At 40.9% G+C, this 15741-nt stretch overlaps 1 protein-coding gene across 4 annotated transcripts in view; it reads right to left on the bottom strand.

The window, feature by feature from the left end:
• The window catches only part of dcbld1 (discoidin, CUB and LCCL domain containing 1), a 119373-nt gene that overhangs the window by 71798 nt on the left and 31834 nt on the right, over nucleotides 1–15741 (bottom strand). For all 4 annotated transcript variants that reach the window (XM_041187295.1, XM_041187294.1, XM_041187298.1 and 1 more), the window contains exons 2-3: nucleotides 13588–13806; nucleotides 931–1068 (exon numbers count right to left, since the gene is read on the bottom strand). In XM_041187295.1, the coding sequence (XP_041043229.1) occupies nucleotides 931–1068; nucleotides 13588–13806 (357 nt within the window). The remainder of the gene's footprint in view (nucleotides 1–930; nucleotides 1069–13587; nucleotides 13807–15741) is intronic.

Here is a 15741-nt window from a genome sequence, read left to right on the forward strand (position 1 = left end):
CTTCTGGGTAGGGCTCACCACACACAGGGGACATGCATCTCACCCAACCTCTGCTCCATCTCTTCTCATCACATGCCTTCTTTTCTTCTTCATACAGGCCAAGCTAGCGCACAACAGGCACAAGAGAGCGCAGACCGGGGGAGGTACAGCTGACATCATTGCCCTCAGCGAGTTTGAGGAGGCTTCAACCAAGCTGGCTAGCAAGGATAGGGGAAGGGGAGATCAGCCTCTCCAACCAACTTAGTAACGATCAGGGCTCCATCACCTCATCAAATCCTAACATCCACTGAGTCACGTGTAGTCTTTTAGCTCATGGTCATTAACTGAAACTCTCTTTTTTATTTTCTTGGCACAAGCACATCTAGGCCCCTAAGCCAGTCCAGCACCACAAGTGCGAGCCCCCGGACCTCATATCTGAGGACAAAGCTGCAGAAGAGCCATCAAAGCACTCACACACACCCTCCGCCAGCTCAGGGATTAGGTGGGGCACAGATGTAGATTAGGCTCGGGCTCACTTTCCGGGGAACACTTCACTGACACATCCCCGCAGCAACTGGAGGCAGAGACAGCCCAGGTCTCTGACACTCAGAAGGCTGCTGGAGACCAGCCAACCACTCAGTCCAAGTCAGATGATGATCCTCAGGAAGCGGCCACCAAATCAATGCTGGAGATGCAACGACAGGCAGCGGAACATCAAGCAGCAATTCAACAGTCACCCAGCAGACTAGAGTGGACAATGGAGGAGTCCGTCTGCGTTCTCATGTCTGATGATCAAATGTACTTAATTACTAATGTGCAATTTTGATGTGATTTTGCCTCTTTTTAAGACTGTCATCTATCTGCTGATCTTTTTAAAATCTCGTTATAGGTCTAACTAAAATAATTAATTTGTTAGAATCAAGATAAGCCTATTAGTTTGTAATGCCTTACCTGGATGGCTGCTAGTGGTGTATGACAGCAAGAAGCCACGTCCTGATATGTGGGAGCCACTTTTAAATTGAATGCTCATTTCATTGCTGTCTATATGGATTTCTCTGGAGATCGAGTTTAAGTTTCCACAAAAAGTACCTATAGATAAACAAAAAGTTATTAAATGAGGCTTAGAGTAAAGGTGAGTCCCAACTTACATCTTTTTATTTGTATACATAACAGAATGCATTTCTGAAGTGTAGTGACTAAGATATTTTGCAGACATAAGGTGTGCTATAAGTTTGAGCTCATCTTTCTTATTGACACATGCTTACTTTTTAAACAGGTTTTCACATTATGATCAGCACTTTTTCTCTCTCAGAAAAGACTTATCATTTAAATTGGGTGCCTACCAAAGAAGGTAATGTGATTGATTTTGATTGAGCTAACAGGCTGAATGGTTTCTGCACTATAAATATCTATGGTTCACAATTAATCAAAACTTTCCCACTTTATATTACTTCCTCGAGTGACAAGCCAAGAATTTTCAGATGCAAACAACTTCAACAAACAAAACATCTAGCCTAATAAGATCTGATTTAAATAGATTCGGATTCCAGAATATTATTTGAGCACTCTCTTCTTATTATTCAGAAATACATTAGTTCTAGTTAAAAATGCAGTTGGGTGACATCGTTCTATATTCAAATTCTGTGTCTTGGCTAATTAAAAATTCAGATGGATATAACATTTTGCACTAACATGATTTACGATAACTTTATGATTAATTCATATTCTAACTACACATATCACTGGTCAATAGTCCCTAAAGATTAATGTTATCTACTATAACAAGGTCCTAATGTCATGGTTGACTTGATCCAGAATCCAAAAAACAGCATTCAGATCACCAGTTAACCTCTTTTCCAGGCAGAACATACCCAATTTATATGATTGCTCTTTATAGAACCATAGAATGGCCACAGCACAGAAAGAGGCCACTCACCCCATTGTGTTTTTCCTGCTCTCTGGAAGAGCAAATCACTTAGTTCCACTCCCCAGCCCTTTCCCCAGTGTGCTGCAAATTATTTCACTTCAGATAATTATCTAATTCTCTTTGGAAGGTCTCGATTGAAACTGTCTCCTGCTCCATCTCAGGCAGAGCATTCCAGGTCCTAACCACATACTACATAAAAAAGCTTTTCCTCATGTCACCATTGTTTCTTTTCCCAATCATCTTTAATCAGTGCCTTCTGGTTCCTGACCCTTCCACCAGTGGAAACAGTTTCCCTCTATCTGCCCTATCCAGAACAGAGTGTCCAGTGGACAGCTGGGTATTTCTGAAAGCAATTCTGGATTTCAGAGTTTAACTGCACCTGCCAGATACCAGGGAGAGGATTTTCTCCTATGGGTCCGGACCCGGAGTGTGGGTCCCAACTTCACACCATGTCGGCTGCAGTAGCCTGACATCTATTTTAGCTGGGTTAGCCAATTAATGCCCAGAGAGCATGTTTGTTGTCTAATTAAGGACAGCAGACAGGCTCTTAAGGCTGTTGGGCCAATAAGAGGCCCTGTAGCGATGACACACCAGCAGTTTCACTTTACAAGGTGGGGGCTACTGGTGCCAACAAGGAGACAGGGGTGAAAAAAAATGTAATGAATACTGGAAAATTCCATTCAGCGCAGGAAATAAGTCTTAATTGCCCCCTTAATTACATCAATTGGCTGCCTGTCTCAGTTTCCGCTTCCATTGGCTCTAAAAGTCCTGCCCCAGAAATGATCTGACTTAACCCGCAATAACAGTGAATGCTATTGACCTCACTATTATTGTTGCTGCAAAATTAGGGCCACTATCCAGCAAGTCAAATATTGTATTATGTTAGTCATAAATTGACTGCTTGAAGTCATTAGCTGCTAGCAGTGAACAAACAGGTGTTTTCATATAAAAGCAAAATACTACAGATGCTGGAAATCGGAAGTAAAAAGGAAAATGTTGGAAATTTTCAGCAAGTCTGGCAGCATCTGTGGAGGGAGAAACAGAGTTAACGTTTCGAGTCTGTATGACTCTGATCATGTAAAAGTGGACTAAAAGATTGATCAAGGTAGTGAAAATGGAATATGAGAATAAACTTGCAGGAAACAAAAACTGACTGTGAAAGCTTCTATAAATATGTGAAGAGAAAAAGATTAGTGAAGACAAATGTAGGCCCCTTACAGCCAGAAACGGGGGAAATTATAATGGAAAACAAAGAAACGTCAGAAGAATTGAACACATATTTTGGTTCTGTCTTCACAAAAGAGGACACAAATAATTTCCCAGAAATGTTAGGGAACCAAGGGTCTAGTGAGAGAGAATTGAAGAAAATCAGTGTTAGTAAAAAAAATGGTGCTAGAAAAATTAATGGGGTTAAAGGCTGAAAAATCCCCAGGGCCTGATAATCTACATCCCAGAGTACTAAAGCAAGTGGCCCTGGAAATATTGGATGCATCGGTGGTCATCTTCTGAAATTCTATAGACCATGGAGTAGTTCCTATTCGGAGGGGGAGAGAGAGAGAAGAGAGAAGAGAGAAAGAGAGAGAGAGAGAGAGAAAAGAGAGAGTGTCTTTGTGTAGGAGTCAATGAGAATGAATTTATGTTTGGAGACTGGAGGGTGGCCAATGTAATCCCACTATTTAAAAATGGAGGGAGAGAGAAACAGGGAATTACAGGCCAGTTAGCCTAACCTCAGCAGTGGGAAAACCGCTAGAGTCAATTATAAAAGATGTGGTAACAGAACACTTGGAAAGCATTTACAGGATTAGACAAAGTCAGTATGGGTTTACGAAAAGGAAATCATGCTTAACTAATCTACTGGAATTTTTTGAGGATGTAACTGGTGGTCTATCTGGATTTCAAGGAGAGACAGAGAGAGAGTGTCTTTGTGTAGGAGTCGATGAGAGTGAATACATGTGTGGCTCCGAGTTAGGGGTGGTATGGAGAGTGAATGTGTGTCTGCCTTACTCCCAGTCTCAGGTTTCTCACTTATTCTCACCACCACACACCAATACATGCACACACCAATCACAGTGGGTGAGGTTGAGTGAGTGAGCACCCCGAGACTGGGAGTGAGCCTGGCACACACACACACTGACCCTTTCACACACTGTTTATCTAATTCCCTGTTGAAATTTAGTACAGAATCTGTTTTAATCATCCTTTCAGGCTTTTGGTTATTGTATTTATAAGCCCGACACAAAACCATTGTCTTAAGAGATGGAAGACTGCCACTACTTACAAGGCTCAACTACAGAATATTAGTGTGTGTCCTACTGCATTCATTCTACTGGGGCAGCAGAATAATTTAAAAAATATATCTGTCTTTGAGAGAAGCAAAGCATTTTTACGAAGGGCCTCATCCTCTCACAAAGGTGCACATTTGAAATATTAACCTGCAATTTGGTTAAATCGAGTTTTTGAAAGTTGACATGTTCAGTACTGTAAATGATCACGTGGCGGAACAAATGATATAGTTCACTTTAACCTTGTGGCAATTACTATAATGATCTCAAAATGCCACATGATCAATTCCATATTCTAAACATTGCAGAGTAGTTAAAGTGGTTTCTGAACAATTTTCTGCCATCATTTCTCCATTTTCATATACACTTTGATTTCATATACACACTCACATAGACACACACACAGATGCACATATATACAGAATGTATTTGTTTGTGGATTCCAAAAGCTAGCCATCAACAATGTTTGAATTAGTGGGGATGAAAGTGCCCAAGTTGATTTTGAAAAAGAGTGAAAGCTGCATGCAAATGCAGGCATCAAATCCTTGCTTGCCAATACCTAAGGGCAGCCATTAGTATTAAACTGAAAGTTAACTTTAACAGCCTTGATAAGCTACCAGCATCTAAGAGGCCTTGGTCTATATTTGCACATTAAATGCATTTTTTTCTCTCTTGTTAATGGTATTGACAGTTTAAAAAGCTTGAACAGCATTGCTAAAGCTTTAAAATATTTCAGGGTACACCAAAAAGGAAAAGAAGAGGTTTAGCAACACATCACAGATTTGAGAGTTTTCATTCAGCTGTTTTAATGTAACAACTGAGAGCTTAATTGGAACATAATCTCCGGATACTGGTGATGCAATGTTCCAAATTTTAGATTTGTACTGGATATTCTCAGTTTAAGCAGGACCCTAATGTACAGAGATTTACTTTCACTATCAAATATCGAGACACTAATAGCATAACCTTCGGAACCCCTTGTTATATGGACAGGAGACTGTAATCTTCCACATTTCATCCAATTTCAGAGGATTGATAAATCTAGGCTGATACTCCAGTGTAGTACTGATGGAGTGCCGCACTGCCAGGGGTGTCATCTTTCAGATGAGACATCAAACTAAGGCCCTGTTTGCCCTTAGAGTGAAAAAGATCCCATGTTATGAGTTTGTAGAGCAAGGGAATTCTCCCCAATGTCCTAATCAATACTTATCCCTTAAGCAACTTCACTGAAGACAAATTATCTGCTCATTACCTTATTAAGTATGTCAATTTTCAAAAACTTGTTTTGATCAAATTGTAGGTTAATATTCCAAATGTGCACCTTTGTGGGATCTTACTGTGATAACCTGGTTGCTGTTTGCCAACATTACAAAATAAAAGTGCATAAGTATTTCATTAACTGCAAAGCACTTTGAGCTAACCTGAGGTCATAAAAAAATGCCATATAAAATGCAAGCTTTTCTGTTTACTTTTCTTGCTAGTTTTATCAATCATTCAAAAGTCAACGCCAGGCATGAAACTATTAATGTTTATACTTCAGTCATTGAGTGAATAGATAAACATCTGAAGTAAGCCTCACCACAATAGGACTTGACCCAGCATCCTTCTTCCTAACATGTAAGCAATAGCAATATGCCTCTTGGACAATTCCATCACTGGATCAAACCAACTTTGCTCTGAGCCTAGTCTACTCTCTTGATTTAACATAGGCTGGTTTTGGCTTTACCTTCCTCTCTCAGCGGAGTTTTGCAATTAATATCAAACCTGCTGTTTCCTTTCTCCTGTTCCTCAGCAGTAAGCTAGTTTCCTTAAACTCTGCTTTCAGAATGAATTGTGAATGATCCACAGAATGGTTTTACATCAGCATCACTCCATCCCTCTCCACTCCCCACCCTATTGGATTGGAATGGTCAGTCTTAACTACGTATCTCTTTTCCTCTCCCTCCCTCTGCCTCCAGCTCTGGCAACAGGCAGGAGGTTAATCCTTTTGTGGCCTTCAGTTTGAAGCATATCCAATCCTTCCAATGCTACATGGTCAAACATCCTGAAATACGACACATGCCAAGTTTCTCCAAGTTCATTTACAGTTTAGTACAATTAGGTATTTCAGCTGTTCAACATCAGGAGCACTTCAAAAGTTGAGCAGTTCTCTGCTCAGTTACCAGCTTGAGGTTTAAAAGCTGCCCTATAGATCATCACAGGACTGACAACTTCTTATTTCATGATCATTTGATTACAATGACCATTTGGGGACTATGACTAAATTAATCACTAACACTAGTTTCCTTTCAATTATACAAAAAAAGCTTACTCTCTAAAAATGATATTTTGAAAAATAATAGAAATACAGCTGTACTCCCTGAGGGGCTGAATCTTGCTGGTGTATGGTTCCATAGACACCAACAACTGACATATAAGGTTATGCCTTTTGTGTGAGCCTAGACAACAAGTATCAGCAGGCTTTTCTCAACCACAAAGAACACCAAAAGTCTATACAAATCAGCTTTTCAGTAGGAGTCTAATGGTTGTAAATGGGGGCCGAAACATGATGATGTTTCTCTTTCCTAGTTATTTAACTCCATACCCAAATGCTATCTCAATTCAGATCCAAAACTTTGACACAAACCAAAGATAAAACAGAGTTCTAGTGAGTCTGTCTTAGTGCCACCTAATGAGACGGGAGTCATAAAGCGAGTTCCTTGCAGAGTTATAGGAACAAAGTCAACATTAAAGACCAATGGTACATAAACACAAAACTAGAGCGAGAGAAGCTGAAAATGCAGGTTTGTTTATCCCTCAAAATGATTCTTCATCCTTTTACAGACGTCCACGTGTTTTATTATTGAACCTCAACTTTTTACAGATGAACACATTTTGCTTTTAAAACCTTAACCAACTGGTTGAAACATGTGAACATTACTAAGCTTCCTTGCTTTCATTTCCATTTCTACTTTTTTCAAGTTACAGCAATTTTGCAATTATCTTGGCTCCATTTCCCCAATGCAATTTGCTCCTCCCCCTCATGCTGCTCCTATAATTCCTGTTTGACATCCTCATCTAGCCACATACTAATTACAATACCACAGAACCTATGCTACAAGCTTTGTAAAAGTTCTTTGATTCCAGGAAATCCTGTCTTCAATGAAGACTGAATGGAAATAATTATGGGGGAAAACATATTTGGAAAGAGCTTCCTAATTTCTTTCAAATTCAATGCTCACAAGGCCTGCACCCTGTGGTAGCCTTCTGTCTCGTAAGTGATGGTTTGCGTAAACATCGCCTGGTGTGGCTCAGGAGCCCCACTCTGGCATGACTGTAGCTGCCACATTTGCTACAGAGGAAGAGAGTGGGCTGAGAAGGTGCCCAATTCGCTGGCCGCTGTTTTCTCTGGACCCTCTTCTTGGTCAGTTGAGATTTTAATTTCTGCTCACCTCTTTCAATGCCCTTCGAAACAATCAGCCTCAAGAGTTCACAGCTGTCAGCGACTGTCTGCCAGTTATCAGTGTCAATATCCACCATCTTTATATCTTACTTGCAGGTCTCTTTGTAGCGGAGGTATAAACACCCAGGAGGTCACAGTGGCCAGTTCACTGTACAGAAGGTCTTTGGGTACACAGCTGTCATCCATCTGATGAACATGACTGAGCCAGCGCAGGTGTCGTTGGCTTAGCAACTCTGAGTTGGTGACCTTGTTCTGCTAAGAGATGCCAAGGATGTCTGAGACAGGGTAGGTGGAAACTGTTCATCCTGTAGAAGAGTGCGTGCAGGCTTAGGCTGAATAGACTTGCGGCTTGGTGTTCTCAGTCAGGTTACTGTTGTTCCACACTCTCTAGGACATAACAGCTGCAGTTTTTGCAATGCATCTGTTCATTTCATCAAGTGACAGATTGCTGGTGGTGGGTTGGCAACATCCTGGACCATGACATTTGTCTTTCTGATGAATGCCAACATATCAAAATTAAATGGATATATTTAATAATTTTAGAGTACTGTGGAACATTAGCAATTCATTTCAGGTAGTTAGCATATTTCAACTTTGGATTGCAAAAATGTTAAACTTTTGCCAACAGAGGACAGAGTTAGGAATTAGATAATCACACAGCTTAAGGTCTTTATTCCATTCTTTAATTGAAAATGGGCTATAACCTAATCAGAATAAAGCCAAAAGGCAGATCTGAAGCTGGACTTTTTTTTAACATATAGTATAATATATAATCCATATTATTCTAAAATGTTGCTCGTCAAATATTTAGCATCACGTGATAAGGAATTCAAAAGCTTGAGGAACACGATCCCTAACTGGTTTCAAAGTAACAGAATTACCCAGCTCAGGTTCTTTCTTACTCCTTCTCCCTGCTTGTAGAAAATAGAGTATCTATTTGCTTAATTCAATGGTGCTAATATGCGAAAGTGCTTTTTCCATTGATAGGTCATTAATAGAACAGTGTTGACCTTTATAGTTAGAATGAACTCTTAGCCAATGAATACAATACAACAAACTACACTACATAAGCAAAATACTACAGATGCTGAAAATCTGAAATAAAAACACAAAATTCTAGAAATACTCAGATGGTCAGGCAGCATCTGTGGAGAGAAACAGAGTTAACATTTCAGATCAATGACCTTTCATCAAAACTGGGAAAAATTAGAAATGTAATAGGTTTTGAGCAAGTTAAAGGGAGGAGGATAGGAAGGACAGCAAAAGGAAAGATCTGTGATAAGGTAGAGGATAGGAGAGATTAAATACAACAAACTGTTTCATCCAAAAACTGGTATTGGAAGAGACCAGCATAATGAGAGGCTCTAGTACATGAGACCATTTAATGAGGGAGGAGTGCAATGATGATGTTATGGGAATAATAATTCAGAGGACATGAATCTTGAAATTAACAATTGGCATCAGTAAAAGTAATCATGAAGCTTCAGATTCTAGTTAAATCTGAACTAATTCATTAATATCCTTTAGAGAAGCAAACCTGTCTTACCAACCGTACACTTGACTTTACTCCCTCAGCAATGTTTGACTTTTGACTGCTCTTTGAAGGTCAACCACCACCTTTTCTGGGCAACTAGGGATGGACCATCAATGCCAGACTTGATAATGACATCCACAGTGCAAGAATGAACATATTAAAAAAAAGTTTCAGTGGTGACGAAGTGGCACCAACCTGAAATGTTAACTCTGTTTCTCTATCCATGGATCTTGCCAAACCTGTCGAGTATCTTCAGTTTTTATTTCAGATTTCCAGTAACTGCAGTACTTTGCTCTAGTATCCGACTTGGACATAGCAGTTTAATAATTTTCCATTTGTTTTAAAATGCAGACAACTGTATACTGGTGAGCAAAAAAGAAGACAGGCCTGCAAATTCAAAATATTAGCTGTGCAATAGGAATGGTGAGGTGGGGGGATAGATAGCAGGTAATTACCAAATTGCAGTGGGTGGAAAGAGTCAGGTCAATATGCCAAACTCTCATTCAAATCCTGCAAAGAATGGGTCATATAATTACAGCTTATTAAATCCAGTTGGACACATTTCATTTGGTGCACTCCCATTTTAAACTAGATGAATGACAATCACCTGTTCTCCAGGGTGAAAACTGATATGAATAAATTCACCTGTAATTTGAGAAGATTTTGTAAAATCAAGAACAATGTAGCCAGCAACACCCACATCCCATGAATGAATAAACACAATTCCTTAAATTTGCTTACTAACTGATTCAAAGAATTGATAAGTACCAAATGAAATGCAGTTGCTCACCTAGAAAGGAAGGCAAACAGATCACTTTTCCACCATTCTCCACACCACCCTCACACCCACACAGCAGTTAACCTGGCAACTAGGGAAGACAACATCTCCTAAAAAAAAAGTCGCAAATAGTAGGCAGAATTTTATCTGGCACACAGCGGGGAGGCTGGTAGTGGGCCAGGAACTCATTTACAGTTGAAGCGAGCAATGCCATGGCCCTTGAACTTAGCCACTCAGCTTAGCTTAGGCTTTAGCGTTCCACATCGAGGTTTCATAACTAATCACAGAGCGCAGCAGGATGATGACCGGCATTTTTGTCAATAAAGCATCTCTACTTAAATGGACTGCAGCAGGGTGTTAGAATAGTTGTGGGAAACATTGACTGTGAGGTAAAACAAAGAGGAAGAATTATGAAGGTTTCCCCTGCCATCTTCCTCGGTTCTCTGACTCCTCCCTGCAGGCCATACAAGCAGCAGTAAAGACCAGAAGGAATGTGCTTTTTCCTCAGGATGGGAGGAAGATGTCAGACAAACTGATGAAACATACATGGCTGGAAGTAGCGGAGGATGTGAGCAGCAGGAGTGTGGTGTCCAGAACCTGAATACAGTGTCAGAAGGGGTGTAATGACATCTACCCTGGCATCTACTTGGCTATGTGGAAATTTCTCAGGTATGTCCTGTACATAAAGAGCAGGAAAAATCCAATCTGGCCAATTACTGCCTGCTCAGCCTGCTCTCCGTCATCAGTAAAGTAATGAAGGAGTTATCAACAGTGCTATCATGTGGCACTTGCTTAGCTATAACCCAGTTTGGGTTCTGCCAGGACTGCTCAGCTCCTGACCTCATTACAGCCTTGGTTCAAACATGGATAAAATATCTGAACTCCTGAGGTGATGTGAGTGTGACTGTCCTTGACATCAAGGCAGCATTTGACTGAGTATGGCATTAAGCAGCCCTAGCAAAACTGGAGTCAGTGGGAATCAGGGAGAAAACTCTCCACTGGTTGGAGTCATATCTAGCACAAAGGAAGGTCAGCCATCTCAGCTCCAAAAAATCACTGAAGGAGTTCCTCAGGGTAGTGTCCTTGGCCCAACCATCTTCAACTGCTTCATCAATGACCTTCCTTCCATCATAAGGTCAGAAGTGGGGATATTCGCTGATGATCACACAATATTCAGCACCATTTGCAACTCCTCTGATAATGAAGCAGTCCATGGCCAAATGCAGCAAAACCTGGACAATGTCCAGGCTTCAACTGACAAGCGGCAAGTAACATTCACACCACACAAGTGCCAGGCAATGACCATCTCCAACAAGAGAGAATCCAACCATCACCCCTTGATGTTCAATGGCATTACCATCACTGAATCCCCCACTATCAACATCCTGGGGGGTTACCATTGACCAGAAACTGAACAGGACCAGCCACATAAATACTGTGGCTACAACAGAGGTTAGGAATCCTGCGGCGAGTAACTCTCCTTCTGACTCCCCAAAGCCTGTCCACCATCTACAGGCACAAGTCACGAGTGTGATGGAATACTCTCCACTTGCCTGGATGAGTGCAGTTCCAACAACACTCAAGAAGCTAGACATCAAGACAAAGCAGCCCACTTGATTGGCACCACATTCACAAACATTCACTCCCTCCACCACCGACACACAGTAGCAGCAGTGTGTACCATCTACAAGACGCATTGCAGGAATTCACCAAGGCTCCTTCAAAAGCACCTTCCAAACCCATGATGACTACCATTTAGAAGGACAAGAGCAACAGATAGATGGGAACACCACCACCTGGAAGTTCTCCTCCAAGCCACTCACCATCCTGACTTGGAAATATTTCGCTGGTTCTTCATTGTTGCTGGGACAAAATCCTGGAACTCCCTCCCCAACAGCACTGTGGGTGCGCCTACACCGCATGGACTGGAGTGGTTCAAGAAGGCAGCTCACCACCACCTTCTCAAGGGCAACGAGGGATAGGCAATAAAAGCTGGCCCAGCCAGTGAAGCCCACATCCCGTGAATGAATAAAAAAAGTAACTTCATTAGGTCAAGATTGATGAGCTTTATACCAATTTCTGATGTCAGTCATCACTCTCTCACTTCCCCAGCATTCTCCTGCACAGCATTCCTCTGACTGACACCTTACTGTTTACACACATTCCTTTCTCTCTGGGCACCTCCTCAAATCTCCATATCAACAGCCAACATTCATCCTCATCCTATTGCCATTGCACATCTATCCCGTCATCCTCCACAAATGGTATAGGGACTTTAAAGGGCCATGGCAATGAGTTTGATTTTGGGGTGGGGGGGGGGGGGGTGGGGTTCAAGTGTAGCCCTGAGTTGGCACTTAGTTGACAAAGGAGCTGTAAAGTGCCATGGGAGTCAGTAGAGGAGCATAGGTTGGCTTGGAGGGTATGAGATGGTCATGGGATTGGTTAGAGGAACATAGGTCAGCATGGAGGTATGAAGGGGTCATGGGGATGGGTAGGGGGGTTTGGTTGGCTTGGAGGGCATGAGTTGGCATGATGAGACAGTGTGTAGGGGGGTGAGGAGTTGTGGGGGGTGAGGGCTAGATGGCTGTTCTTGGTTTTATTATTTTTTTTCCCGCTGAGACGAAGTTCCAGAGCACAGAAGCGGGGCTTTTAATCGGCCCACTCGGCACCCTGCAGCTCCTGTTTTCACCTCTGCACTCTTTCTGGGGGTGGTGGGCCTGACTCCCGTTAACACCACCACTCTCTCATCCCCCCACCACCATGAAAAAGCTGAAGATCCAGGGCACTTTGTCCCGAGACGGGTTCCAACTCTGTGCACCCGACTCAGGAGCAAAAACTCAGCCGTTAATGTTTTGATTACCTGCTTATTGAGAAGAGGTTGCTTGATATTCAAGAGAAAAAATTCTCTAAAACTGACAAAGTTTCCCAAGGTTTTCAGTTCCCTATTTCCTGTTATAGGTGCCCCCGGGAGCTTCTTATAACTAAGCACTAAAGGCTGTATTTTTGTGAATTTATTAAAAAGAACTTCAAGACAGTCAGATTCTTTTTAATGTAAATAGCTGCAGTGTTGTACAAGTTTGATCATTGTACTAAATATCTTGTTGTGCATTTTTGCTTTTGTATTTTTGACCTGTGAATTTTAATTGAAGTAATTTTAATGGAATGGATTGATCAAGGGCATGTTATTTTACACCTTTGAGGGTGATGGCAGAAGGTGGCAGACATCCTACATATTTTCCAGTGCACAACATATCACAATTAGATGCAAATTGCTAAACCTGTTCACAATATTGGATAAAAACCCAGGATTTAGTTCATAATAGGTTTGATCTGCTGCTGAAAGCTGTAGTCTAGCGGTGAACACAAGAGCAGGCGTTGGCAAAAATACAACAAGATTCACTTAGGTCTGGGCACCTCCACTTCAAAACACAGTTTACTTTGAGGTTATGTTATTTACCATTTAACGAAGATAAAATCCCAATGAAGTCTTCATTCCATTTCTGCTAACCTGTTCCAGACTTGATTTGCAAGTAATTGCTCCACAGTCACATTGGTTATTACCTATGAATCAACCACTTCAGGTTTGGCTTGTCATTTAAATTCAGTGCATTTACTAGATTTGAACAATTACAGTCATGAACTTACCATATTCAGTCATTGATGAAGACGTTCCTTTGAAGATTTTGAGGTAATCGGAGATGCACTGCTGCAAATCTAAGTCTCCAAATTTCAGGAAAATTTTCTTTCCTTCAGGCACTTGGATTTGCCATTCACACCAGCTATGGTTTGGGTAGGTTCCAGGATAATTCCTTGATGTCAACGTTCCACTGCCTGGACCTAACAGCATGTGACCGCATCCATCACCTGTTAAAATAGGTCATTAATCAAAAATGATTTTTTTTTTTACAGTGTGTTCTTTTCTAGATTCTGGTCGTCTTTATTTTTCTTTAAGCCTGATATTCTTTAAAGGCCAGCTGGCACACCGTTTAAAGAAATAGTTTTCGTTTGCGTCCTGGGGCGGGGGTGGGATTGGAATGACATTTGAACAGGCTGTTCAAAAGCAGTTCAAGAAGAAATTAATATATACAACACAATTCTTAATAGGTAGGTACTGCAGTACAAAAGAGCTTTCACAATTATTAGAAATAAATTTCTTCAACCCAAACTCTATCCGCATTGGCTGAAAAAGGTAGCTTCTGCTGGAAGCAGTGCACCTCCTAACTGGATCTCAGCCTTGTACAAAAAATGACTGGGAATAATGTGTTCCAGTTTAACAATCTATCCTTGTACCAATGGTACACACACCAGAAATGGCATGGGTTTCCCACAATGCACTCCTCACCTCTGAAGGCTGGGTGGGAAACCAACCCCGGCAGATCAAATACCTGACACCAAAACTGCTAATCAATCTTATTACTAAGTAAGTACAAGCAGAGGCAAGTTAAATGAACAAGCTTAAATACCAGTTTTTTTAAAATAGTTCACTGAGATAAAAGTAAGAACGTGTTTGCATTTCTTTAGCGTTTCCCCCCCCCACCCCTCCAAAAATCTTTTTAATGAGGTTTTTTTCATGTAAATATGCACCTTTGCTCTACAGAATTCTAAGTTAGTATGTCCCCTGGAAATAAGGTTGAACTGAGTGCAAACAACAAGGGATAGAAGACAGTAATTATACCCGGTCCAGACAGCCTCCCGCACCTAAAGGTATTTCTTCCTGAAGTACCTTTTTTATTAAAAAAAGAAGCTACTGATTCTAAATAGTGGTTTAAAAAAAAAGTTTTTAAACCAATTATATATTCCAGGCAGTGGCTTTTCACTCTTTGACAGACATTAGAGTAGTTTGGCCCCAAGCAACCTTATACATCACCTGCAACAGTAGCAATCTTGCATGTGAACATTTCACAAGCCCAAATTGCCTGGATGATCACTCAACCTCATGACAATTGCTTATTGACAAAAGGCATCAATAAAATTAAGAGAAACCCTTCACATTTCAGTGACAAACCAGAGAACAGGTTGTGTATTGACACTCACACGATGACAGATGATGTTTCATCCTAAGTAGAATTCACAGCTTCCATTTAAACAGCCCAGTGCCTTGGCCTACATATCGTTCATATTAAAAGAGACAACACAAAAGTACTTAAGGATTTGAAACACAATGGAATTGTTCCCCCATCGCTTGGCCCTTCATCAAAACAAATTTTTAACGAGATTTTTTTTTGATTGCCAACTAAATCGTGCAGGTATAATTCACTTCCCATTTTAAAGTCATTCCCTACTTCTTTGTATTTACTATACATTATTTTTTTACAGTTAATAGTATAATTTATGGCAATTTGGGAAGCAAGAGTGGCAGATGCATGAACTCTCTGCAGTACAAGCCAAGAAGCTGGGAAACAACACTGAGCTACAGTACCATCACTAGCAGGAGCATATCATTTATGGTGACAAGTTTATATAAACAGTTTCCATTAGAAATGTGGACATAGCAGTTTATAACAGAAAAATGTAGCAAAATAAAAAATATAACAAACGCTAAACAGTAGGAAACAGGGCTTAGTAGACTGGAAGTGGGCATGGATGCGGGGTTTGTAATATACAAGGAGGAATAGTCAACATCAGAGGGAATTAAATGATAGGAAAGGAGAAACTGAATGAATTAATCTACCAGAACAATTCAGTTAACATAGTTTGTGTACCTTGGGAAGAGGTAGAAATGAAACGTTTAGGCTTATGTGTGGTTGGGGAAAGTTCTGAGGTTACATTCAGAGCAACCATGATCTTACTGAATATCAG

This window comes from Carcharodon carcharias, chromosome 5 (assembly GCF_017639515.1).
Source record: "Carcharodon carcharias isolate sCarCar2 chromosome 5, sCarCar2.pri, whole genome shotgun sequence".
Taxonomy (NCBI): domain Eukaryota; kingdom Metazoa; phylum Chordata; class Chondrichthyes; order Lamniformes; family Lamnidae; genus Carcharodon; species Carcharodon carcharias.